Below are 20,484 nucleotides of genomic sequence, written 5' to 3'. Positions count from 1 at the left end.
ACACAGAGTCACTGTACCAAAAAGAAGTAGTTGACATGCTTCCATTTCAAGAGGTAGCATATGAACAAAAACCAATAGTACTGAAGGCAGTACAAGCTGCGCTGAAAGGATTAGCCAAAACCAAGGCTACAGGAATTGATGGAATGTCAATCAAAATGTTACAACAAACTGATGAAGCATGAAAACACTTACTGTTTGGTCTAGGCCAGGAAATTAGGAAGGCACCTACTCGGCCAACTGACTAGAAGAGATCTGTTTGTATCTATTCCAAAGAAGAGTGGACCAAGAGAATGCTCCAATTATAGAACACTAGTGCTGATATCAGAGCCAGTAACATGTTCTGAAAATCATCCAACAATGATTGCACCGGTACATTGAAAGGGAGCTGCCAGAAATTCATGCTGGATTCACAAGAGGACCTAGAATAATTTGTCATTGCTGATGTCAGATGGATCTTGACTCAAAGCAGAGAATACCAGAAAGAGATTTATTTGTGTTTTATTGACTACGCCAAGGCAGTTGATATGTGGATCATAACAAGCTATGCATTGTCTTGAGAAGTATGGGAATTCAGGAACACATCGCTTTGCTCATGCAGGATTTGTACATGGATCAAGAGGCAGTAGTGGGAACACAAGGGAAGACCGTGTGTTTTTAAGATTAGAAAAGGCGTGTGTCAGGATTGTATCCTTTAATTCAGTCTGGATGTTGAGCAAGTCATCAGAGAAGCGGGAATTATTTATTTGAAGAAGAATGTGGTATCAGGATTGGAGGCAAATTTATTAACAACCTGAGATAGGCAGATGACACAATCTTACTGAAAGTGAGGGGGACTTGAAGCACCTCCTCATGAAAATCAAGGATTTCAGCCTTCAGTATGGATTACAACTCCATGTAAAGAAGACCGATAGTCTTCCAACTGGACCAATAGGTAACATCATGATAAATGGAGAAAAGGTTGATGTTGTCAAGGATTTTGTCATGCTTGGATCCTCAATCAATGTTCATGGTAACAGTAGTCAAGCCATCAAAGAACAGTTTGCATTAGGTAAACCTACACAAGACCTCTTTAGAGTCATGATAAACAAGAATGCTACTTAGGGAACAAAGGGATACCTGACCTAAGCCATAGTATTTCAACTGCCTCATATGCATGTGAAAGTTGGACATTGAGTAAGGAAGACCTTACAAGAATGCATTTGAATTGTGGTATTTAAGAAGAATATTGAAAGTATTATGGACTGCCAGAAGGAAAAACGGATCTGTCTTGGAAAAAGTATGACCAGAATTCAACTTAGAGGTAAGAATGGCTTGACTTTGTCTTACATGTGTTGGCCATATTGTCAGAAGAGACCAGTCCCTGGAGAAGGACATCATCATATTTGGTAAAGAGGCAGAAGAAAATCTCTCAAGGAGATGGATTGAAACCATGGCTGCAACAATGGGCTCAAGCACAGGAACAATTGTGAGGATGGTGCAGGACTGGGCAGTGTTTCCTTGTGTTGTGCATAAGGTCACTATGAGTTGAACTGCATGGCACCTAACAGTAACAACATGATTCTGTAGAAATATTTTTTACTCACCCTTGTCTAAGAACATATCTGCAGATTAGACAACATATATATGCTTAACATCTACAGATGAATATACCACATATTCCTTTCTCTGCAAATACATATATAGATACATAATCAGGTGTACATTATTTTAGTCAAATTGTACAGTCTCACCCAAATTCTGTATTGCCTTTCTCATATGGGCTATAACAAGTGTCTAATACCTAGACAGTGATTGCCTTTTCCTGTTCCTTTCAGCCCTGGTAAAGAACTGGCATGGGGATGGCATCAGACCTCCTCCAACTTCACAGTGTGGGGCGGGATTACCTTCATTAGCATCAGCTAACCAAGAATGATTTCTATAAGCCTGAGGCCAGACATGCCCCACCCACCTTTCTATCTACACTTCCCACAGTTCTATTTTTTTTTAAAAAACTTGATTTGATAATTCATTGCAATGACCTAGCAAACTTCACAGACAATACTATGACTGTGGCATTTATTAAGAAAATTAACAAGTTATAAAATGCTCAAATTGCAATTCAGTCAGGACTGCCTTTTATTAGTCATGGCTTTAGGTAAGCCTCTTCTTTAGTCTTTGACCTCTGCTTGTGTAAAGTTACAAAGCTCATTTAGAGTTAGTTTACCTGAAATGTCCAAAGTGTATGCCACTCCACCATAAATTTTAACCTGGAGGAACTGAGCTTTAGCTACATGGATCAGCAAGCCCAGCTCCCCTAACTAAGTGCACAGAGGTACCCCACTCCACAAACCAGCTTTCTGTCCCAAAGCACTCAGCTTTACTTTTTCAGTGGGCTGGGAAGTTCACTGCTTTATCTTATACTCCAATTTCTGGTTCTGTTCCTGTGATACCCAGGTGTCAAAGCTGGCTCCTGGATCAAGTATGTTCAATGTACAAGCATTAGAGAGTCCAAGAGACATACTCTAATGCTGGCTCTTTTCTTGTTGGTAGTAAAATCTTCTGTCCTGCTTATGAGATGGCTTATTTTATACCCAGAAGGATGGTAGTCACAATTAATCTTGTTAATAACTCATAGCTGAATCATATAATCCAGTCAGAGTACCTTCATAACCAAATCCATCAGGAAAATGGAAACCTCTGGGTGAGAGTAACAAAAGCCTTAGCTGAAAGAGCCTCATTAGAGCTCTACATTACACTTATTAACCACCAAGCACGGTTTCTTTTAGTATAAATAACAATTCTTCCCTTTTTATAAGATTAAGATTATATAATTCTTATCCATTTTTGGATTGTCTTATTTTATTCAGCCTAAATTTCTCCAGGTTTATTATCCATGCTGTCAAATGTTCAAGAAGTCATATTTCCTTGTGTAGTATTCTTTTGTATGTATATTTCACAATTAATTCATTCACAGTTATTGAGGGGTACTCGGGTTATTTCTATATTTTGGCTATTGTGTATATTGCTGCATTTTACATAGGTGTTGCATTTGTCAGTTTGTGTCATTACTATTCGATCTAGAGTAAATACCTAGGAGTGGGATTACCGGATCATCTCATTATTTCTAGCTTTTAGAGGAAGCATCATGCCATTTTCCATAGTAGGTGTATCATTTTTACAATCCCATGAGCAACGGATAAGGGTTCCAATCTCCCCACAACCTTGTCAGCGTTTTTTTCCCACAAAAATCAGTGCCATTTTTGGCCATTTTTCCCCCCAGAAATCAGATGATCTCTCATTGTAGTTTTGATTTGTATCTCCGTAATGACTACATCTCTTTAATCACTAATGATCATGAGCATTGTTACATGTCTTCAATCCACCTTCTTGAGAAGCTATAATTATATTGATTGGTTTACTATCAGTGATTCCCTATACCAACCTTCATTCCATACTCAAAAATTTGTTGCATATGTTTGCATCTGATGACTCCACTTGGGTCAAATGTCTATCCATCAATTAACTCATTTTAACCTGGGGATCTAGGTCCTACAGCATAGACTTAAGCTCTCATTGTATTCTTGGAGATTTCTCAGATTAAAAAAGAAGTATTGTTAGCTAGGCAGGTTTCCAGTATGGTGTCTCCAATTAAAAGCCTATATGAATGAATGAGAGAAGAAGAAAACCAGGAAGGCAAGATAATTCAAAAGCTTGGCAAGAAGGGAACAAATTGTATTGATGGAATGGCTGTCAGGATCAAATAGGGCAAAGTAGTTGGGTATAATAAGAACTGAAGAGAGCAATTTGCCCAGAACACTTTGAAGCCCCTTGGTTTTTTCTAGTTTCAGTACCTGACTATGGTAGACACCAGAAGGCGCTGGGTTAAGGAATATATGAGAGGCGAGAACACAGGAACTGCTGTTCTTCTAGCTGGCTTGTGAAAGGAAGTGGCCCCACGGAGGGTTTTGTTGGTTTCTAAAAATCAAGAGGCTGGACCATATTTTAAGTCAGTGGAAAGAGATATTGATGATCTAGGACTGGTAATGATTTACTGAGAAAAGACCTGAAAGTCATAAAAATTATTGCAGTGGATCTAGGTGGAGATCCCATCAAAACATTGTTAAACTACTATTACCAATATTTTAGGAAAATAGTATTAAATTGATATGAATAGCTAGCAAATACTTCTAGCCACATTGTAAAAGAAATTCTTAAGACCTTGGAAATATATTTTAAGATCCTCTTGATTAGGCATTGGTCTAGCAACTGTAAGTTCAGTGGGTCAAACTCAACAGCTCCTCTGAGAGAGAAGACACTCCCATAATTATTATGTCGCTACGAGTTGTAATTGACTCAGTGACAATGGGTTCACCTTTATGGGTTTTTCTTTAAATTTTTAGAAGCACCCATGTATAATAAAGCATGTGCTAAGTTCAAATTATTCTTATCTAATTAAAAAGTTCCTTAAAAATGTATCTGACATCTCAGTTACACATAATGCAACTGTCCTGTTAAAAACTTTATAACTTGAAATTTCTATTAATAAAATAATTTTTATCAATACTGATGTACTTTTCCCCAAACTAGTAAGATTTTACAGTCCTTGATAAAAGACAAAAACCCAAACTTACTACCATCTAGTTAATTCTGACTCACCGAACCTCTGTAGGACAGAGTAAAATTGCACCTATTGGCTTTCAAGATTAAGTCTTTACAAAAGTGTAAAACTTTATCTTTCAGTAATCCCATAATTTGTATCATTATTTAATTCTAATTTCAAAATAAATATTAATTTTGTGACTTTCAGGTTATGTAAAGTGTGTGAGTACCGAATCATAAAAGAATGATGAAATTAAAATTCATTTTCACATTATCTTGGTATCACTATTGTATTGATGCAAGAGAGCCAGAATTGCATTTAGAAGTTATAAAGAAATATTAAAATGAAACTGTTTCCTCAAAAAATGCATTAAATGGGGCAGGGAATGTATGGATGTGCTTTATACAATTGATGTATGTATATGTATGGATGGTGATAAGAGTTGTATGGGTCCCTAATAAAATGTAAAAAAAGAAAAGAGGAGAAAAAAATGATCAGGGCAAAGACTGTACAGATGTGCTTTATACAATTGATGTATGTATATGTATGAACTGTGATAAGAATTGTATGAGCCCCTAATAAATTGTTAAAATTAAAAAAAATGCATTAAAAATAAATCAAACTTGCGTCAGATTTAGTGACTAGAGCATCTGGCAAATAATTCTGTTTGCTTGTAAAGCTACAATAGTGTGTTCTGACTGACCTCATCAATGTCTACTTCATACATATATATCTACATATGAATCACTAATACAGAAATCACAATGAAGTACTGAATATACTCCTGTATAAGCCGAGTTTTTCAGCACAAAAAAAAGTGTGCTGAAAAACTGGGGTTAGGCTGATACACGGGTCAGTGGTACCCGAGTGAGGTGTAACATCTCGCTGCCCCCAACCCCAAGGTAACAGGACAAGCGCCCGTTATCTCACGGGTGATTGCCATTTCTCCGCTGTTCATTCAAAGCCCTGCTGACACTGCAGGGCTTTGATGTTTGTTTACTCATATCTAACCAATCAGAGCCATCCTATGATGTGTATCTTTGAATAAGCCTTTTAAAGGCCATGTGTGAAGGATGTGGCATGAATGGGTGTCATCTGGTCAAGCCCGACTAACAAAAAGAGGAAATCTCATGAAACCTAACATAGAGTTAATAGCAAAGTGGGTTTGAGATGCATGGGAAGACATTCCAGAAGACATGGTGCGACGTGCCTTCCAGAAATGTAGTATTAGTAATGCTATGGATGGCAGTGAAGACTGCGCTTTGTATGAAAATGACAGCAGTGATGGTGATGACGGTGATCTCAGTGAGGACTGCATCTATGATGACCTCACACCAGCTGAAGCTCTGCATTGGGATAGGGATGATGATGAGGATTCCAGGTTTGAAGGATTTTAACTCTTTACTTTTTAGCTTGGTTGCTGATTGAGCTCAGGGAATAGTACTCTTCAGGTATCATTGTTGATACCTTATTGTTTTTGTTAAACCTATTTTCCACTTACTGTGCTGATTTACTAATGTTAAATGACTTGCCCTTTGATTTATGTTTTTTATTTAAAATAAATATTTGAATACATTACCCCACTGCTGTCTCAATTTTTAGTAATTTTATTTTCACTTTTTTTTTTTTATTGAAACTCACCAATAGCTTCTGCATTTTCCACCCTAGGCTTATCCTCGAGTCAATCAGTTTTTCTGGTTTCCCAGGTAATAATTAGTTACCTCGGCTTATACTTGGGTCGGCTTATATTTGAGCATATACTGTATTCTATATTTTCAAGAAGGTAATTTTAATAGCTTAGTATGTTACGTGTACTTATCAAGTGCATATTGATATTCCAGCCCATACAACTATAGTGTTTCAGAATTGACACAGTTATTAATAGAAAGTATCACTGTCTTTGGGGGAAAAGCTAATATTATTGGTTAGAATTGAGAAAATAAATGGAAAAGAACAATTTCTTTATTTCCTAATTTAAGACTTCAATTTATAAAATATTTTAAATGACTCAGCAAATTGAAGTCCATTTGAGATTTATTCCAGTGTTGGACGGAGGCTAAAATAATACAATTTCAAGTAACAAACACTGAAAAGAAAGACAATTCTGACAACTCTACAGTATTACAAGAGAAGATCTAGCCTTAAGAATACAAGTTTTAAGTTTTCAATTACGTAGGCTTCGTAGTGCAGAACTTTTTTTTTTTTTTGGAAGTGGCATCCCTTTATTCAGGCAGAGAGGAGCCAGGCAGGGCCACACAGTGGGGGATTAGGGCGAGTCCAGGTAGAGAGCCCCCCTCAGCCCTGGAGCTAAGGACTGCTGCAGCTGGGGTGGGGCAGGGCTGGTGAGACCACCACAGCCCCCCTCCCCTCAGCGGAACCCCAGGACCTCTTGTTTCTTTCAGCTGGTGGATGGACAGGCCAGGGCTACAGAGGGGCCTTAGCTGGTAAGCCTCCCAGGATGGGGGCAGTGCAGACAGGATGTCCCCCCACCCCCCAGGGGGCCTGTGAGTCGGGTTTGATACCTGGATTCCACACCCTTGGAAAGACCCCATTTGCCACACCCCATCCAATTTGCCTGAGGGCGAGGGCTCTGGGACAGAAACCAAGGTAGGAAATTCTAGGGCAGAACCCCTGAGTAGGGGTGGGGTGTGTGGGAGGGGTCTATTTCTAGTCTTCCCCAGAGGACCAGGAATCTCCATCCCCCTCCCGCTGGGTGAACTTCAGGAACTGGCCCTGGCCCAAGTGAAGAGGAATCCCTGCCCAGGGGGCTTCTGGAGGGTCCCCCTCCTCCACCTCAGAAGGGCTCCCTTTGCCTCCCTCAGGGGCCCCCAGCTTCCCTGGTCCTCCTCCCTCAGACTGCTCCAGGCCCCCATTCACATGCTCCCCCCAGCTGGGACCTTGGCCATTGACAAGAAGGATTTCCCCTGTGCCCTGGTGGCCTGTGCCCTCCACCCCACTGGGGGTTTCCATGGGGCCAGAGCCTGCATCCTCCCTCTGCAGAGGAGCCGGATGGGAGTCTGCAGGCTCCTCTGGGCTGGAAGCCTCAGCGCTGTCTTGGGACTCCGGCTGCAGTACAGGCATGGGGGCATCTGCCGCCACGTCTCTTGGGCCCTCACCATCCCAAGGCACACTGACCCCCGCAGCTTCAGACTCCATGAGGTCCCCTCTCTGTGGGCCACTGAGGGTCTGCAGGTTGCCTACAGAGGACCTTGGCCCCCACTGCCCTGTCCCTCTTCCCTCCTCTTCCTCATAGTCCTCCCCACTCTCTTCCTCATCAGCAAATCCATCGGACTCTTCATCCCAGTCCCAGACTGCAGGCTCCAGGAGCAGTTGGGGCACCTGTCACAGGGTTTCGGGACCCCCGGGAAGAAGAGAGGCCTCTGTCCCCAGGTCCTCAAATTCCTCCCACAGGTCAGAGCCGGGGCTGTGCCCCTCCTCACCTTCCTCTGTTTCCGAGGGTCCAGCCCCAAGACCCTCAGAGCCCAAGCTGGCAGAGGGCCCCCAGCTCTCCTGCCTAGCATCCCCCTGCGGGGAGGGCCTCTCCTCCCCAGCGGGGTCCCATGTGGACCCAGGGAAGAGGCCCAGGGGAGTGGAATCGGGGAGGGTCTCCCCTAGCTCATCAGCCTCACTCTCTTCTCCACTCTGTTCCTCTTCCTCCTGGAAGCCCCCAGGGACCCCCTCAGAATCCAAACCCTGCTCCTGCCTATCATCCAGCTTCTCTAGGGCCTTCACCCCACTGCCCAGTCCCCAGCCAGCCTCCGGGCTCCCCTCAGTCTGGGGCTGGGCCCCTGAGAGGGAGGCACCCAGGGCTCGGTGGGGCCTCGAGTGCAGAACTTTTATAATAGCTGTAGGGAAGGCTGCCACTTACATGTAGGAGTAACTTAGTCAACATAAGTAAAAGCAGCTTTTTTGTCTATTAGTTTACAGTGATTCTCAGCCTTTGTAATGCCGCAACCCTTTAATACAGTTCCTCATGTTGTGGTGACCCCCAACCATAAAATTATTTTCGTTGCTACTTCATCACTGTAATTTTGCTACAGTTATGAATCATAATGTAAATATCTGATATGAAGGATATGTTTTCATTGTTACAAGTTGAACATAATTAAAGCATAGTGATTAAGCACAAAAACAATTTGTAATTATATATTGTGAAATATTTATTTCTAATTACAAATAAATGAAATTTTGTCTTGACGCATGGTGTAGCATGGGTAAGTCTTAATATAACAACAGTAAAATACATTGCTACATTTTGCAACACTATGTGTAAAAAGCCAACATCAGTGTGAAGGTTGAGATAGCTCATTTTGCACCAGATCAGAAGTTCTTGGGGCAGTTTTTGCAAGAGCACAATGAAGATCATCTTCCACAACAAGTCTACTTCTGTATTTAGACTTGATAACCAACAAGCTGGAAAACCCTGTTTCACAAAGATATGTTGTTGGAAATGGAAGAAGGAGGCACAACATAGTCTCAGACAGAACAGGATATGACTACAAACACTTGATCCAGAATTTTGTAACTGGCATTGTAGAGAAATCAGTTCTTGCTGCATCGTTGTTAATAAGTTCAATGAACCCCTCTTGTGCTGTCTCAGGAACATCTTCAACTTTGACTGTGAATGGGCTTCTGGCAAGTGCAAATAGGGTACCAGATAGATTTGGAAAGTATGATGAAATTTCATCTGCAAGCATGTGTGCAAGTGTTTTATCACAAATTATTATCGTAATCCTTTTGTCTGGTTCAATGTCATGTTCTTCAAAGAAAGCAGTTGATGGTTTTATAGTACATGACTTTGAATTTACCCCATAATTATAATTCATCAAGTATCATCTTACCTCCAATACTGCTGCTTTCAACACAATAGCTACTTTTCACAGAGTAGCTGCTTTCAACACAGCAGCTGTTTTCTGCACAATAGCTGCTCTCTACACACGTGTGACTGCTTCACGTATGTACATTATGGCACCAACCTTGTTTCATACACCTGTATTTGTACGGGGTGTTGTGAGGGGTTGGTGTTACAATGTCATCACACCGGGCACTTGTTTGTGGATGTATCTGAATGTGTGTGGACCTGCCTGGAGATGGATAGAGGAGCATTGTCTCGGGCCCTCAGACCATCAGAAATGTGTTTTCTAATGGTCTTAGGTGACCTCTGTGAAAGGGTTGTTCGACCCTCATAGGTGTCAGGACTCACAGGTTGTGAACCACTGGTTTATACAAAGAGGCAGTTTATTTATAACATTGTGATAAAGATAGGCTTTGAAGGCAGTATGAATTTCAGCTTTACCACTTCCTGAGTGATCCTACCATGAATCTATCAGTTTGCTGTACTGCGGTGGTTTGAATGTTGCTGTGATGATGGAAGCAATCCACCAGTATTACAAATAACAGCAGTATTGCCTATGATTAAGGCACTTTAAGAGGAACTTTAAGACTTATTACAGATTTGTAAGAAAGAATGGGCCGTCCACTTCTGAGGGATTAGGCAGTGAAAACCTTTTGAACAACATCAGAACATTTTCCGAAACAAAAACAAAAATTCACAACCACAGAGTCTATGCCAACACATAGCGACCTTATAAGACAGGGTATCACTGCCTCTGTGTGTTTCTAAGACAATAGCTCTTTACTGCAGTAGAAAGACCTCTCTTTTTCCCACAGAGCTGCAGGTGATTTTGAACTGCTGACCTTGTAGTTAGCAGCCCAACAAGTAACCACTACATCACCAGGTCTCCTATCTGATAAAGTGTCACACAATGAGTACCTCAGGTTGGAAGCCAGTCAGATAAGATTGTGGAAGAGCTGCCTCCTCAAAGTAGAATGGACCTTGGCTCCATTCACTTAATTAAGCATTTGGGGACTTTCATTTGCTGATTGAGTATGACTGGAAATGAGAAGAAACAGCTGCAAACATCTATTAATAATCAGAATTTGGACTGTTTGAAGTATGATATAAAAGCATTGGAAGTTGTCAAAAATGAAATGTTTTCCTCTGTCTTGTTTTTGTGCATGTTAGTGTCTCCACAGGTCTGTCTGAATAGGACAGGCTGGATGAACTATCTGGAGGAAAACAACGGGACCGACAGTTCCGGGGAGACTTGGGTTGGGGGTGGGGTAGGGGGGCAAGGAAGTGGTGTTAACAAGCACAGGGACAAGGGAACAACATGGGACCCAAAATGGTAGTGAGGGGTGAGTGGCAGGCCTGGTGGGGAATGAGCAAGGGTAAGAGAAGAGGTATAGCTGTAGCCCAGGTGGGGACGGAGCATGGTAGTGTGGCAGGAGGAAAGTCAAGGGAGATGGAGGAAGGAGCTGGGAGTCAAGAGGCATGTATGGAGGTCTAGACAAAGACATGTAAATATATATATGAGGATGGGGAAATAGATCTATGTGTCTGTATTTATAGGTTTAGTATTAAGGTGGCGGAAGGACCTTGGGCCTCTACTCAAGCACTCCCTCAATGCATGAATTCTTTCTTTTATTAAATTGGAACTCTATGATGCTCACTCTCCCGTCACAACTGCTGACGCCAAAGTGGGTGAACAAGTAAATGTAGTGAAGAAAGCTGATGGTGCCCGGCTATAAAAAGAGATAGTGACTGGGGTCTTAAAGGCTTGAAGATAAACAAGCGGCCATCTAGCTCAGAAGCAACACAGCCCACATGGAAGAGCACACCAACCTGTGTGATCACGTGGTCTCAAAGGGATCAGTTATCAGGCATCAAAGAACAAAAAATCATGTCATTGGCTGCACACCTCCATGATATGATTGCCGAAGACAAACGGGTGCATAAGCAGATGTGATGAAGAAAGCTGATGGTGCCCGGCTATCAAAAGAGATAGTGTCTGGGGTCTTAAAGGCTTGAAGGTGAACAAGCAGCCATCTAGCTCAGAAGCAAAAAAGCCCACATGGAAAAAGCACACCAGTCGGTGCGATCACGAGGTGCCAAAGGGACCAGGTATAAGGCATCATGCAAAAAATTAAAAAAAGATTATATATATGTGTGTGTGTGTGTGTGTGTGTATACACACCATAGTGAATGAAGGGGGAAGTGCAGAGTGGAGACCCGAGGCCCAAGTGTCGACCACTGGAGATCCCCTCATAGAAGGGTTTAGGAGAGGAGATTGGTCAGTCAGGGTGCGATGTAATACCGATGAAGAACACAGCTTTCCCCCAGATCCTGGATGCTTTCTCCCCCCAACTACCATGATCCGAATTCTACCTTGCAGGACTGGATAGGGCAGAGGTTATACACTGGTGCATATGGGAGCTGGAGGCACAGGGAATCCAGGGTGGACAATACCTTCAGGACCTGGGGTGTGAGGGGCGATGCTGGGAGAGTGGAGGGTGATTGGGTTGGAAAGGGGGAACTGATTACAAGGATCCACATGCGACCTCCTCCCTTGGAGATGGATGGCAGAGAAGGGGGAGAAGGGAGACTCTGGATAGGGCAAAATATGACAAAATAACAATCTGTGGATTATCAAGGGCTCATGAGGGAGGGGGGAGCGGGGAGGGAGGGGAAAAAAAGAGGACCTGATGCAGAGGGCTTAAGTGGAGAGCAAATGCTTTGAGAGTGATTAGGGCAAAGAATGTAAGGATGTGCTTTATACAATTGATGTATGTATATGTGTGGATTGTGATAAGAGTTGTATGAGCCCCTAATAAAATGTAAAAAAAGAAAATGATTAGGGCAAAGAATGTACAGATGTGCTTTATACAATTGATGTATGTGTATGCATGAATTGTGATAAGAGTTGTATGAGCCCCTAATAAAATATTTAAAAATAAATAAATAAAAAGCCAAGATGTAAAAAAAAAAAAAAAAAGAAATGGCACACACACATAAAGATCAAAACCCTAGGCATTAGTGAACTGAAATAGACTGGAGTTGCCATTCTGAATCAGACTATAATAAAGTTTACTCTACCAGGAATGCCAAATTCTGGTGGATGAATAGTGTCACAGTCATTGTCAAAGTAAACTTCAAGATCTTTCTTGAAGTACAATACTGGTTGATAGCCTATTCCTTCTTTCTAGTGTGTTATGTGAAAGGATAATGTCCATTTGCCTACAAAAAAGACTAGGCAACATAACTATTATTCTGATTCATAACCAGCCACTAAAGCCAATGATGAAGAAATTGAAGAACTCTACCACATTTTCCACTCTGAAATTGATTAAATGTGTAATCAGTGTACATCCATATTGCTGGTGGTTGGAATGCAAGAGTTGGTAATAGAGAAAGACAAAGTCAGGACTCCTAGATAGAAAGCAGTTGGAGTTCCCATCATAGAATTGTTCAAGACCAGTGAAGTCTTCATCCTATATAATAACACAATGAATGGAGGCTATAAATGTAGATCTCAGTACAATGTGTGTATATGATATGTATTATAATAAACCCAAAGCTTAGCACTATAATTAAAAATGGTAAATTTTTGTATAATTTCTTGGGATAAATTTTAAAGTGAAGAGAAATGTTTTTATTTAGAGGGAAGAATTGATCAGCATTTCCTTTACTTGGAATCTTTTCTATGCTAAAGTAATAAACAAGAGTATAGTAAAACAAACTTAAACAAATGAAGTAACACACGTAGGATCTCTTTCTCAACAAATTATTCAAAATTTTCAATTTTTACACATGATGATACTTAAATAATCGAGAATCATGAATGATTAGAAAACAGTCTGCCATTTATCTACTAAAAGAAAAAAAGTCTTTTAAAATATAATAGTTTTATTTAAGCTTCAGTGTTATATATATTTTACAACTGTTATAATTACCACATTGTTACCATCCTGAGTCAAAATACAAGGTGACAAACATTTAGAAACATATTTAAAGTGTATTTACAGTAGACTACATTCAGTAAGGATAAGTACACATATACAATTTTTTATTGTCTCTCTAGCATGTTTTTTCCTATAATACTGAGTAAAATATGTTCTAAAAATTCAAGCTAATTCTGCATATCTTCACTATTTAAGTCTTCTCATTAATTTTTCTAGAATAGTTTGTTTTTAACTAAAAATAACCACTTGTTACAACATCTGCTATTATCAGCATATACAGCTGGTTTTCTTTTGAAAATTTTTAAAAATAATTAGGAAAGTTATTAGCATCCACAGGAATTACAACATGTGCAAGAAAAGAGAAAAACAAAGATGGATTGAAATTTAGACTACAGAGTGTGACCTTAGCTACACACTATTTCCCAGAGCCTGCTAACTAGCTGTAGACACTTGTCATTTCTTATCAGGAATCTTGAGCTATGTTGTCCTGTAGTCAAAACTGAATGCTAACTATACAACTTCTAAGGTCTGATTATAGAAATTTGTCCTATTAAAAATATTTACTATTTCTATTTTAATACTAGAAAATGTATAAAATTAAATTGGATTCTAATATTTTATCTTTCATATATACCAACATAGAGTTTTAAATCTAAGAAACTTAAGTATAATCATATTTCAATGCTAGAAGCACAATATAAATTGAAGCTAACATTGATAAGGAAGGCTGAATTCTGAAGGAGGTGATGCCTTTGAGATATAGGATATAGGGGAAGAATAATAAATATGCCATGGACTTCCAGATACGCCAAATCTGTGCTGGAAAAACGACAGCCAGGCTGCTCCTCAGATGTGACAGTGGATAGACTTGATCTTAAGTGGAACCAGTCCCTGAAAAAGGGCATCGTATGTGGTAAAGTTGCATCAGCAAAAAAAAAGAAGAAAAAGAACTTCCAGAAGAGGTACTGACATAATGGGTGCGAACAAGGTAGGATTTTGAAGGGAAGTATTCAGTTCTATTGGACATAGGGCCTCTGAGTTGGAACTTACTTGATGGCACCTAAAGGCAACAACTACAAAATTATACTGTGGAAGTGTATAGAGTAAAACAAAATAGATAGGTTGGTAGATAAGTAGGTCGAAAGAAATACAGAAGTAAGGTCATAGGGAGGAAATAAAAAAATGGAAGGGTGGACTACTTATGGCCAAAAAATTCTGATTGTGGCTTTTTAATATTTAATTTTTAAAATAAGTCAGCATTAGCATTGCTGAAGTCAAGTGGATCTTGGCTCAAAGCAGAGAATGCAAGAAAGATGTTTACTTGTTTTTCATTGACTATGTAAAGAGATTTGACATATAGATCAGAACAAACTCATAATAGCCTAGTAAAAATGGGAATTGCAGATTATTTCATTGTGTTCCTACAGAACTTGAACATGGATCAAGAGTCAGTTGTATAGACAGAACAAGATAATATTGCATCAGGGTTGTATCCTCCCCCCACATGCTTATTTAGTCTGTATGCTGAGCATACACGAAAAATGTGGCACAGGATCAGAAGAAGTTCTTCATAACAATCTGCGATATGCAGATGACACAACTTTGCTTGCTGAAAGTGAGGAAGACTTGAAGCACTTACTGATGAAGATCAAGGACTGTATCCTTCAGTATGGATTACAATTCTGTGTAAAGAAGATCAAAATTCTCACAACTGAACCAAGAGGTAACATCATGATAAATGGAGAAATTGTCAAGGATTTTGTCTTGCTTGGATCCACAATCGGTCAATACTCATGGAAGTGAAAGTCAAACTATCAGAAGACACATTTCATTAGGTTATCTGCTGTACAAGACATCTTTAGAGTATTGTAAAGCAAGGACGTTATTACTTTGAGGACTAAGGTGCTTCTGACTGAAGTCTTGGTATTTTCAAGTGTCATATGCATGCCGAATTTGGACATTGAATAAGGCAGACTGAAGAGAATTGATGCATTTGAACTATGGTGCTTGAGAAGAATACTGAAAGTACCAAGGACTGCTCAAAGACAAACAGATTTGTCTTGGAAGAAGTACTGCAGAATGCTTCTTCTAGGCAAAGATGGCAAGACTTCTTACATAGTTTGGAAATGTCAAGAAGAAGATGATATTTGGTAAAGTAGAAGGGCAGCGAAAAAGCGAAAGACCTTCAAGGAGATGGATTGACAGACTGGCTGCAACAATGGGCTCAAGCAAGGGAACAATTGTGAGGATAGTAGATAGGACAGCGCAGTGTTTTATTCTATTGTGCTTTAAGTCAGTATAGATGGAAACCGACTTGATAGAACCTATAAACAATGACAGCATTAGCAATTAGATATAGCTGTATAAATATAGATATCAAATAAATAGTTGGTATCTACTATATTAAGCCAGACCTATTTAGCAAGACTTATCACCAAGCTGTGCATATGTAATATATTGTGTTTTTGGGGGTGTATTTACCTCAGGGTAGGAAATTGAAAGAAAATTTAGAAGATATTGATATTGCATTGAAAATCAGTAAAGATACACACAAAACCAACCCTAAAGGAAATATGCAGTGCCTTTGCCTTTTTTTCTGGAAGTTAGAAAGTAAAGAATCTCAGGTTGGTGAAGAAACTGAAGATATGGTAATCCCACTCGACACCATGTAAAAACTGGAAGTTTTCTTGTGAGGGAGAGCCGTTCATGGAGAGTAAAGCCAACTTCTGAGACAATATGATAGAGTGGGGTAGGCCGCAAGGAAGAGTTAAAGAAATGCCTAGGAGCAGCTAAACAAGTCAGTCTCTTCCTCATGTCATATTGTAGCAGTTAGTGATTGGAAGTGCTTTGTAAACTAAATCGAAGATTGAAGTGAATAGAGAAAGATTTGGTATTGACCAAAGTGGGAAGCAGAATTCTAGATTGCTTCAAGATATCTACAAAGGTCTGAGAGGGGAAAAGACAAATTAACCAAAAATGCGTGTAAAGCATTTACCCTAGGCATATTGTTCTCCTGTTCACTTGTTCAAATTATGCTATGTGCTTAGTTACTTGGCATTCCCATACACAGTACCTGACATAACTACAATGCACACCCTCACTAGCTGCCGTTATTTATTCATGGTAGTCTTTTGTTTGTAAATAAGATTGGACCAAAAAATGGACAACCAAGGATCATTGGACATTTGAACCAGGTCAGTAGCAACCAAATGAACAACTGTGGCAGAAAAGCCTGCTATCTAGTCTACTGGAAATTTATGGTCACTTAGTAAGGTAGAAAAGAGGCCTGGTAGTCTAGTGGGTTAAGTATTTGGTGCAGATTGGGAATTCAGATCCACTAGCTGATCTGCAGAAGAAAGATGAGGATGTTTGTTTCTGTAACACTTCACAGAGCTTTCTAAGCTCATAAGTAGTTACAGGAAACCCACAGGGGCTCACTATGAGTCAGCATGGTCTTGATGGCAGCAAGTGTTTTTAGGAAACCCAAAGTAGCAGTTCTGCTGTTCTACAGTTGCTGTGAGTAGAAATGGAATGGATGACAGTGGATTTGGTTTGATACATGTTAGAGTTTTCCTGGAGTCGAATATCTAGTCAGTGAACGCACTTCCAGGTGAGGTCATGTGAAATCTGAGCAGATACGATAAAATTCACCCCTTGGCCAAAGTAGTTAAGAAGCTAGCTTGCCTTTACTCCATCTCTTCTCCTACAGCTTACCTTACGTACTTTATTCTCCAATGCCACCTTTTTTAAGAGGCCTCTGTCATCCCAACTCCAGCACTCTTAGCCCATTGCCCTGCTTTGCTTTTCCATAGAGCACCCTTGGCATGTGCTCTTTTATCTAGTCTGTTTGTTTTTTAAAATCTGCCTTCTCTATCAGAGTAAAGGTTCCACAAAAGCAGGTACTTTAATTTGTTGCTGTGATATCCCCAACTCCTACAGCCATGCCTCACAGATAGCAAACATTCAGCACATCTATGTGGAATGAATGAATAGAGTTATGATAGCAGGAAAATGCATGTTCCTCTAGAAGCACACTCAAGATATCATTTACTCATAAGGAGGTTTTAGAGAAAAAAGTCCAGAAAAATTTGCTTGCTTCACATATAAATAGCAGATGATGAAACTTTAACATGTCGGAGGCTGCAGTATCCTGGACAGTGTGAAATTCTTGTTGCACTCAAGCTTGTTTCTGTGGTCTGCGGAACTTTATGATTTCACAGCTGTGGTTGCAGTGAGAAGCAGCAGGATGCTTAAGTACTCTCTGAGGGGTACTGTTTTGTTAAGCTTTCAAATCACAAAGAAGTGTGAAAATTAGGTCACACCTCATGAAACTTAAATAACAAAACACTCTACCTAGATTAATAATACTGGAGTTCTACCACTGTATTTCATTATATATATGAGAATTATTATTTTTGGTTTAGTATTATAACTTGAAACTTTTATTTTTGCTTTTGTTTCATGTTTGGGTAACTTATGTGTTTTATTATTTATTCTAGTTCCTCAGAATGGATTGGAGAAATGAATATTCGTTTAATTCTTTTGACCTAAGCTGTTTGTTGAATTCATTCCCTGGAGACATGGAGTTTAAGCAGATCTTCAGTGACATTGATGAAAAGCTAGAACAAAATGCTACAAGGTAAATATGGCTAACTATTTAAAACACATTGTTTTCCTATGTTATTTACATGAAGTTTACCTATGCTAGTTTTAGTGTTTCTTGCTCTTAGATAATTTTACATTTGTAACTATTATTAAATTTATGGAAAACACTGTTTATATCCTTCCCCACTCTTGGAATTTAACATGATTATCTGTATCTGGTTAATATTTTTAATAAAATTAGAAAAATATAGCTGACTACCTTCACAAAAATAAAGTTTATTGAATTTCTATGAATGGTTTCTTAGAGTTTGTCAATATTGATGTCACAGATTTTCATTAATACATTTAGTTATAATATTAAATATTTAAGTTTAAAAATAAAATGGTAGTATAGACCATGGATTGCTTGAGAAAACAGTTTATGAAAAAACAATTATTTTTATGTAATATTTGCTATTTTAAATCCTCTTTCCACTTAACATAGAGAGGCTAGGAACATAAGCGAGTTCTATGCCAAATGTATGTTCCAGAAGGGACTCCAGAAGCTAGTGCAACTGAACACTGAGGAAGCAGGGACAACTAAGTAATTTCCTACTAACACAGGGCCTTTGATAGAAAGCAGTTTGTCTTCATATGTGTGTATTGTCTGTCCTATAGTCAGGACTTGAACCACTTCCTGATTAAAATGAAAGAATGCAGCCTTCTAAAGTGATTACAACTCAATGTAAAGAAAATGAAAATTCCCACATCTGAACCAATGTATAACATGATAAATGGAGAAAAGATTGAAGTGATCAAGGATTTCATTTTACTTACACTTACAGTCAACATAAGGAAGTAGCAGTAAATAAATCAAAGGGCATAGCTTATTACATTGGGAAAATATGCTACACAAGCCGTCTTTAACAGGTTGAAAGCAAAAAAGTCACTTTAGGACTAAAGTGCACCTACTCAGCCATGGCATTTTTAGTCAGTTCATATGCATATGAAAGTTGGATGATGCATAAGGAAGACTGTAGAACAATTCATGGTTTTAATTGTGATGTTGACAAAGAATATTGGAAGTACCTTGCACTGCCAGAAGAACTAACAAATCTGCTTTGAACTAAGTAATACAGCCTGAATGTTCCTTAAGAGAGAAATGGCAAGGAGGATGTGTTATCAGAAAACATCAGTGTCTGGGAAAGGACATCATGCTTGACATGCTTGACAAAGTAGAGGAAAATAGCGGAAGCCCCTCAACAAGGTGAACTGACACAGTGTCTGTGACATGGACTCCAACATGACAGCAGTTATGAGGCGGGTGCAGGGCTGGGCGGTCTTTCATTCTGTTCAGAGTCACTGTGAGTTGGAGCGGACTCATTAATGCCCTAACAACAACAACAGAATGAAGCAGTTCACTTACTTGAATCACGTCGTCAAATTTCCTAATAATTCAGCTAGTGTAAGTTAAAAATGTGAAAACCACAGTGAGACTGAACAAGAGTGCAAAATAAGACATCCAAAGCAGAGACAGAGGCAGAAGGGGTTCCATTGTAGGGCGAGAGCTCAGAGAAGCTCCTAGCTTCAGAGACTGAGAATTGACACTATCTTGTAGACTGCATCTCGCCCTCAGGACTGCTTTTTCCAGAATTCCTCGACCCTGACATCATCTAGTGGAGACAGGTTCCCAGAGTCTCGTGCACTTCACAGGAACCCTTAAAATGCCTCTGCACACATGGACAGGTGAAGAAGCCAGTATGTCCACTACAGATTAAGGTTTCTCTAGGAGCTGGTAATAAAATTCTCAGGCGTTGCCTCTATGTCTGACCAGTGTAAATCTTTTTCTTAGTGAAAGACAAGAACCTGATTCAAATAACATCAGTTGAAATTCATTCATATTACATGTATTTTTTTCATAGACACATGATGCAGCAGAGGAAATGTCCCTTCAATGTTACTTTCCTTGTGTTTTCCATGAGACCACAGTTAACTCTTAATTAACATAACCATAGCTATAACCCACTGCCGTAGAGTAGACTCCCATTTATAGTCACTCAATAAATATATAGTGTTTCTAAGACTGTAAAGTTCTACCTGAACAGATATCCTCACCTTTCTCCTGTGGAGCTATTGGTAGCTTAGAGGTTGTGGTTAGCATCGAACACTTAATCTACAGCATCATCAAGACTCCTAATAATGGACATAAATAATAATTTCCTAAAATCCATGAGTGATACAAATGGTTAAACTCTTCACTATTAACCTAAGATTGGCGATTTGAATTTTCACTAGAGACCTACAGAAGAAAGGCCTGCAGATCTGCTTCCATAAAGACTTCAGCCCAGAAAACCTGTTCTGTCACAAGGGGTCACTACAAGTTGAATAAGTTGATTTGATGGCACCTAACAGCAACAATTATACTATAGGCTGCTCAGTGTATTTAAAGTTGTTGTTAGGTGCCATTGCATTGCCTTTGATTGATAGTGACCTCATATATAACAGAACCCAATTTGCTT

General features: G+C 39.6%; 1 protein-coding gene across 1 annotated transcript in view; it reads left to right on the top strand.

The window, feature by feature from the left end:
- Positions 1 to 20,484, top strand: part of KIAA0825 (KIAA0825 ortholog) — a 498,599-nt gene that overhangs the window by 30,166 nt on the left and 447,949 nt on the right. Inside the window, exon 2 of the mRNA XM_075541286.1 lies at positions 17,881 to 18,020. Within this exon, the coding sequence (XP_075397401.1) occupies positions 17,890 to 18,020 (131 nt within the window). The 5' untranslated portion in view covers positions 17,881 to 17,889. The remainder of the gene's footprint in view (positions 1 to 17,880; positions 18,021 to 20,484) is intronic.

Source organism: Tenrec ecaudatus, chromosome 2 (assembly GCF_050624435.1).
Source record: "Tenrec ecaudatus isolate mTenEca1 chromosome 2, mTenEca1.hap1, whole genome shotgun sequence".
Lineage (NCBI taxonomy): Eukaryota > Metazoa > Chordata > Mammalia > Afrosoricida > Tenrecidae > Tenrec > Tenrec ecaudatus.
The sequence above is the reverse complement of the archived record's forward strand: the minus strand, read 5'-3'. Positions and strand labels throughout refer to the sequence as shown.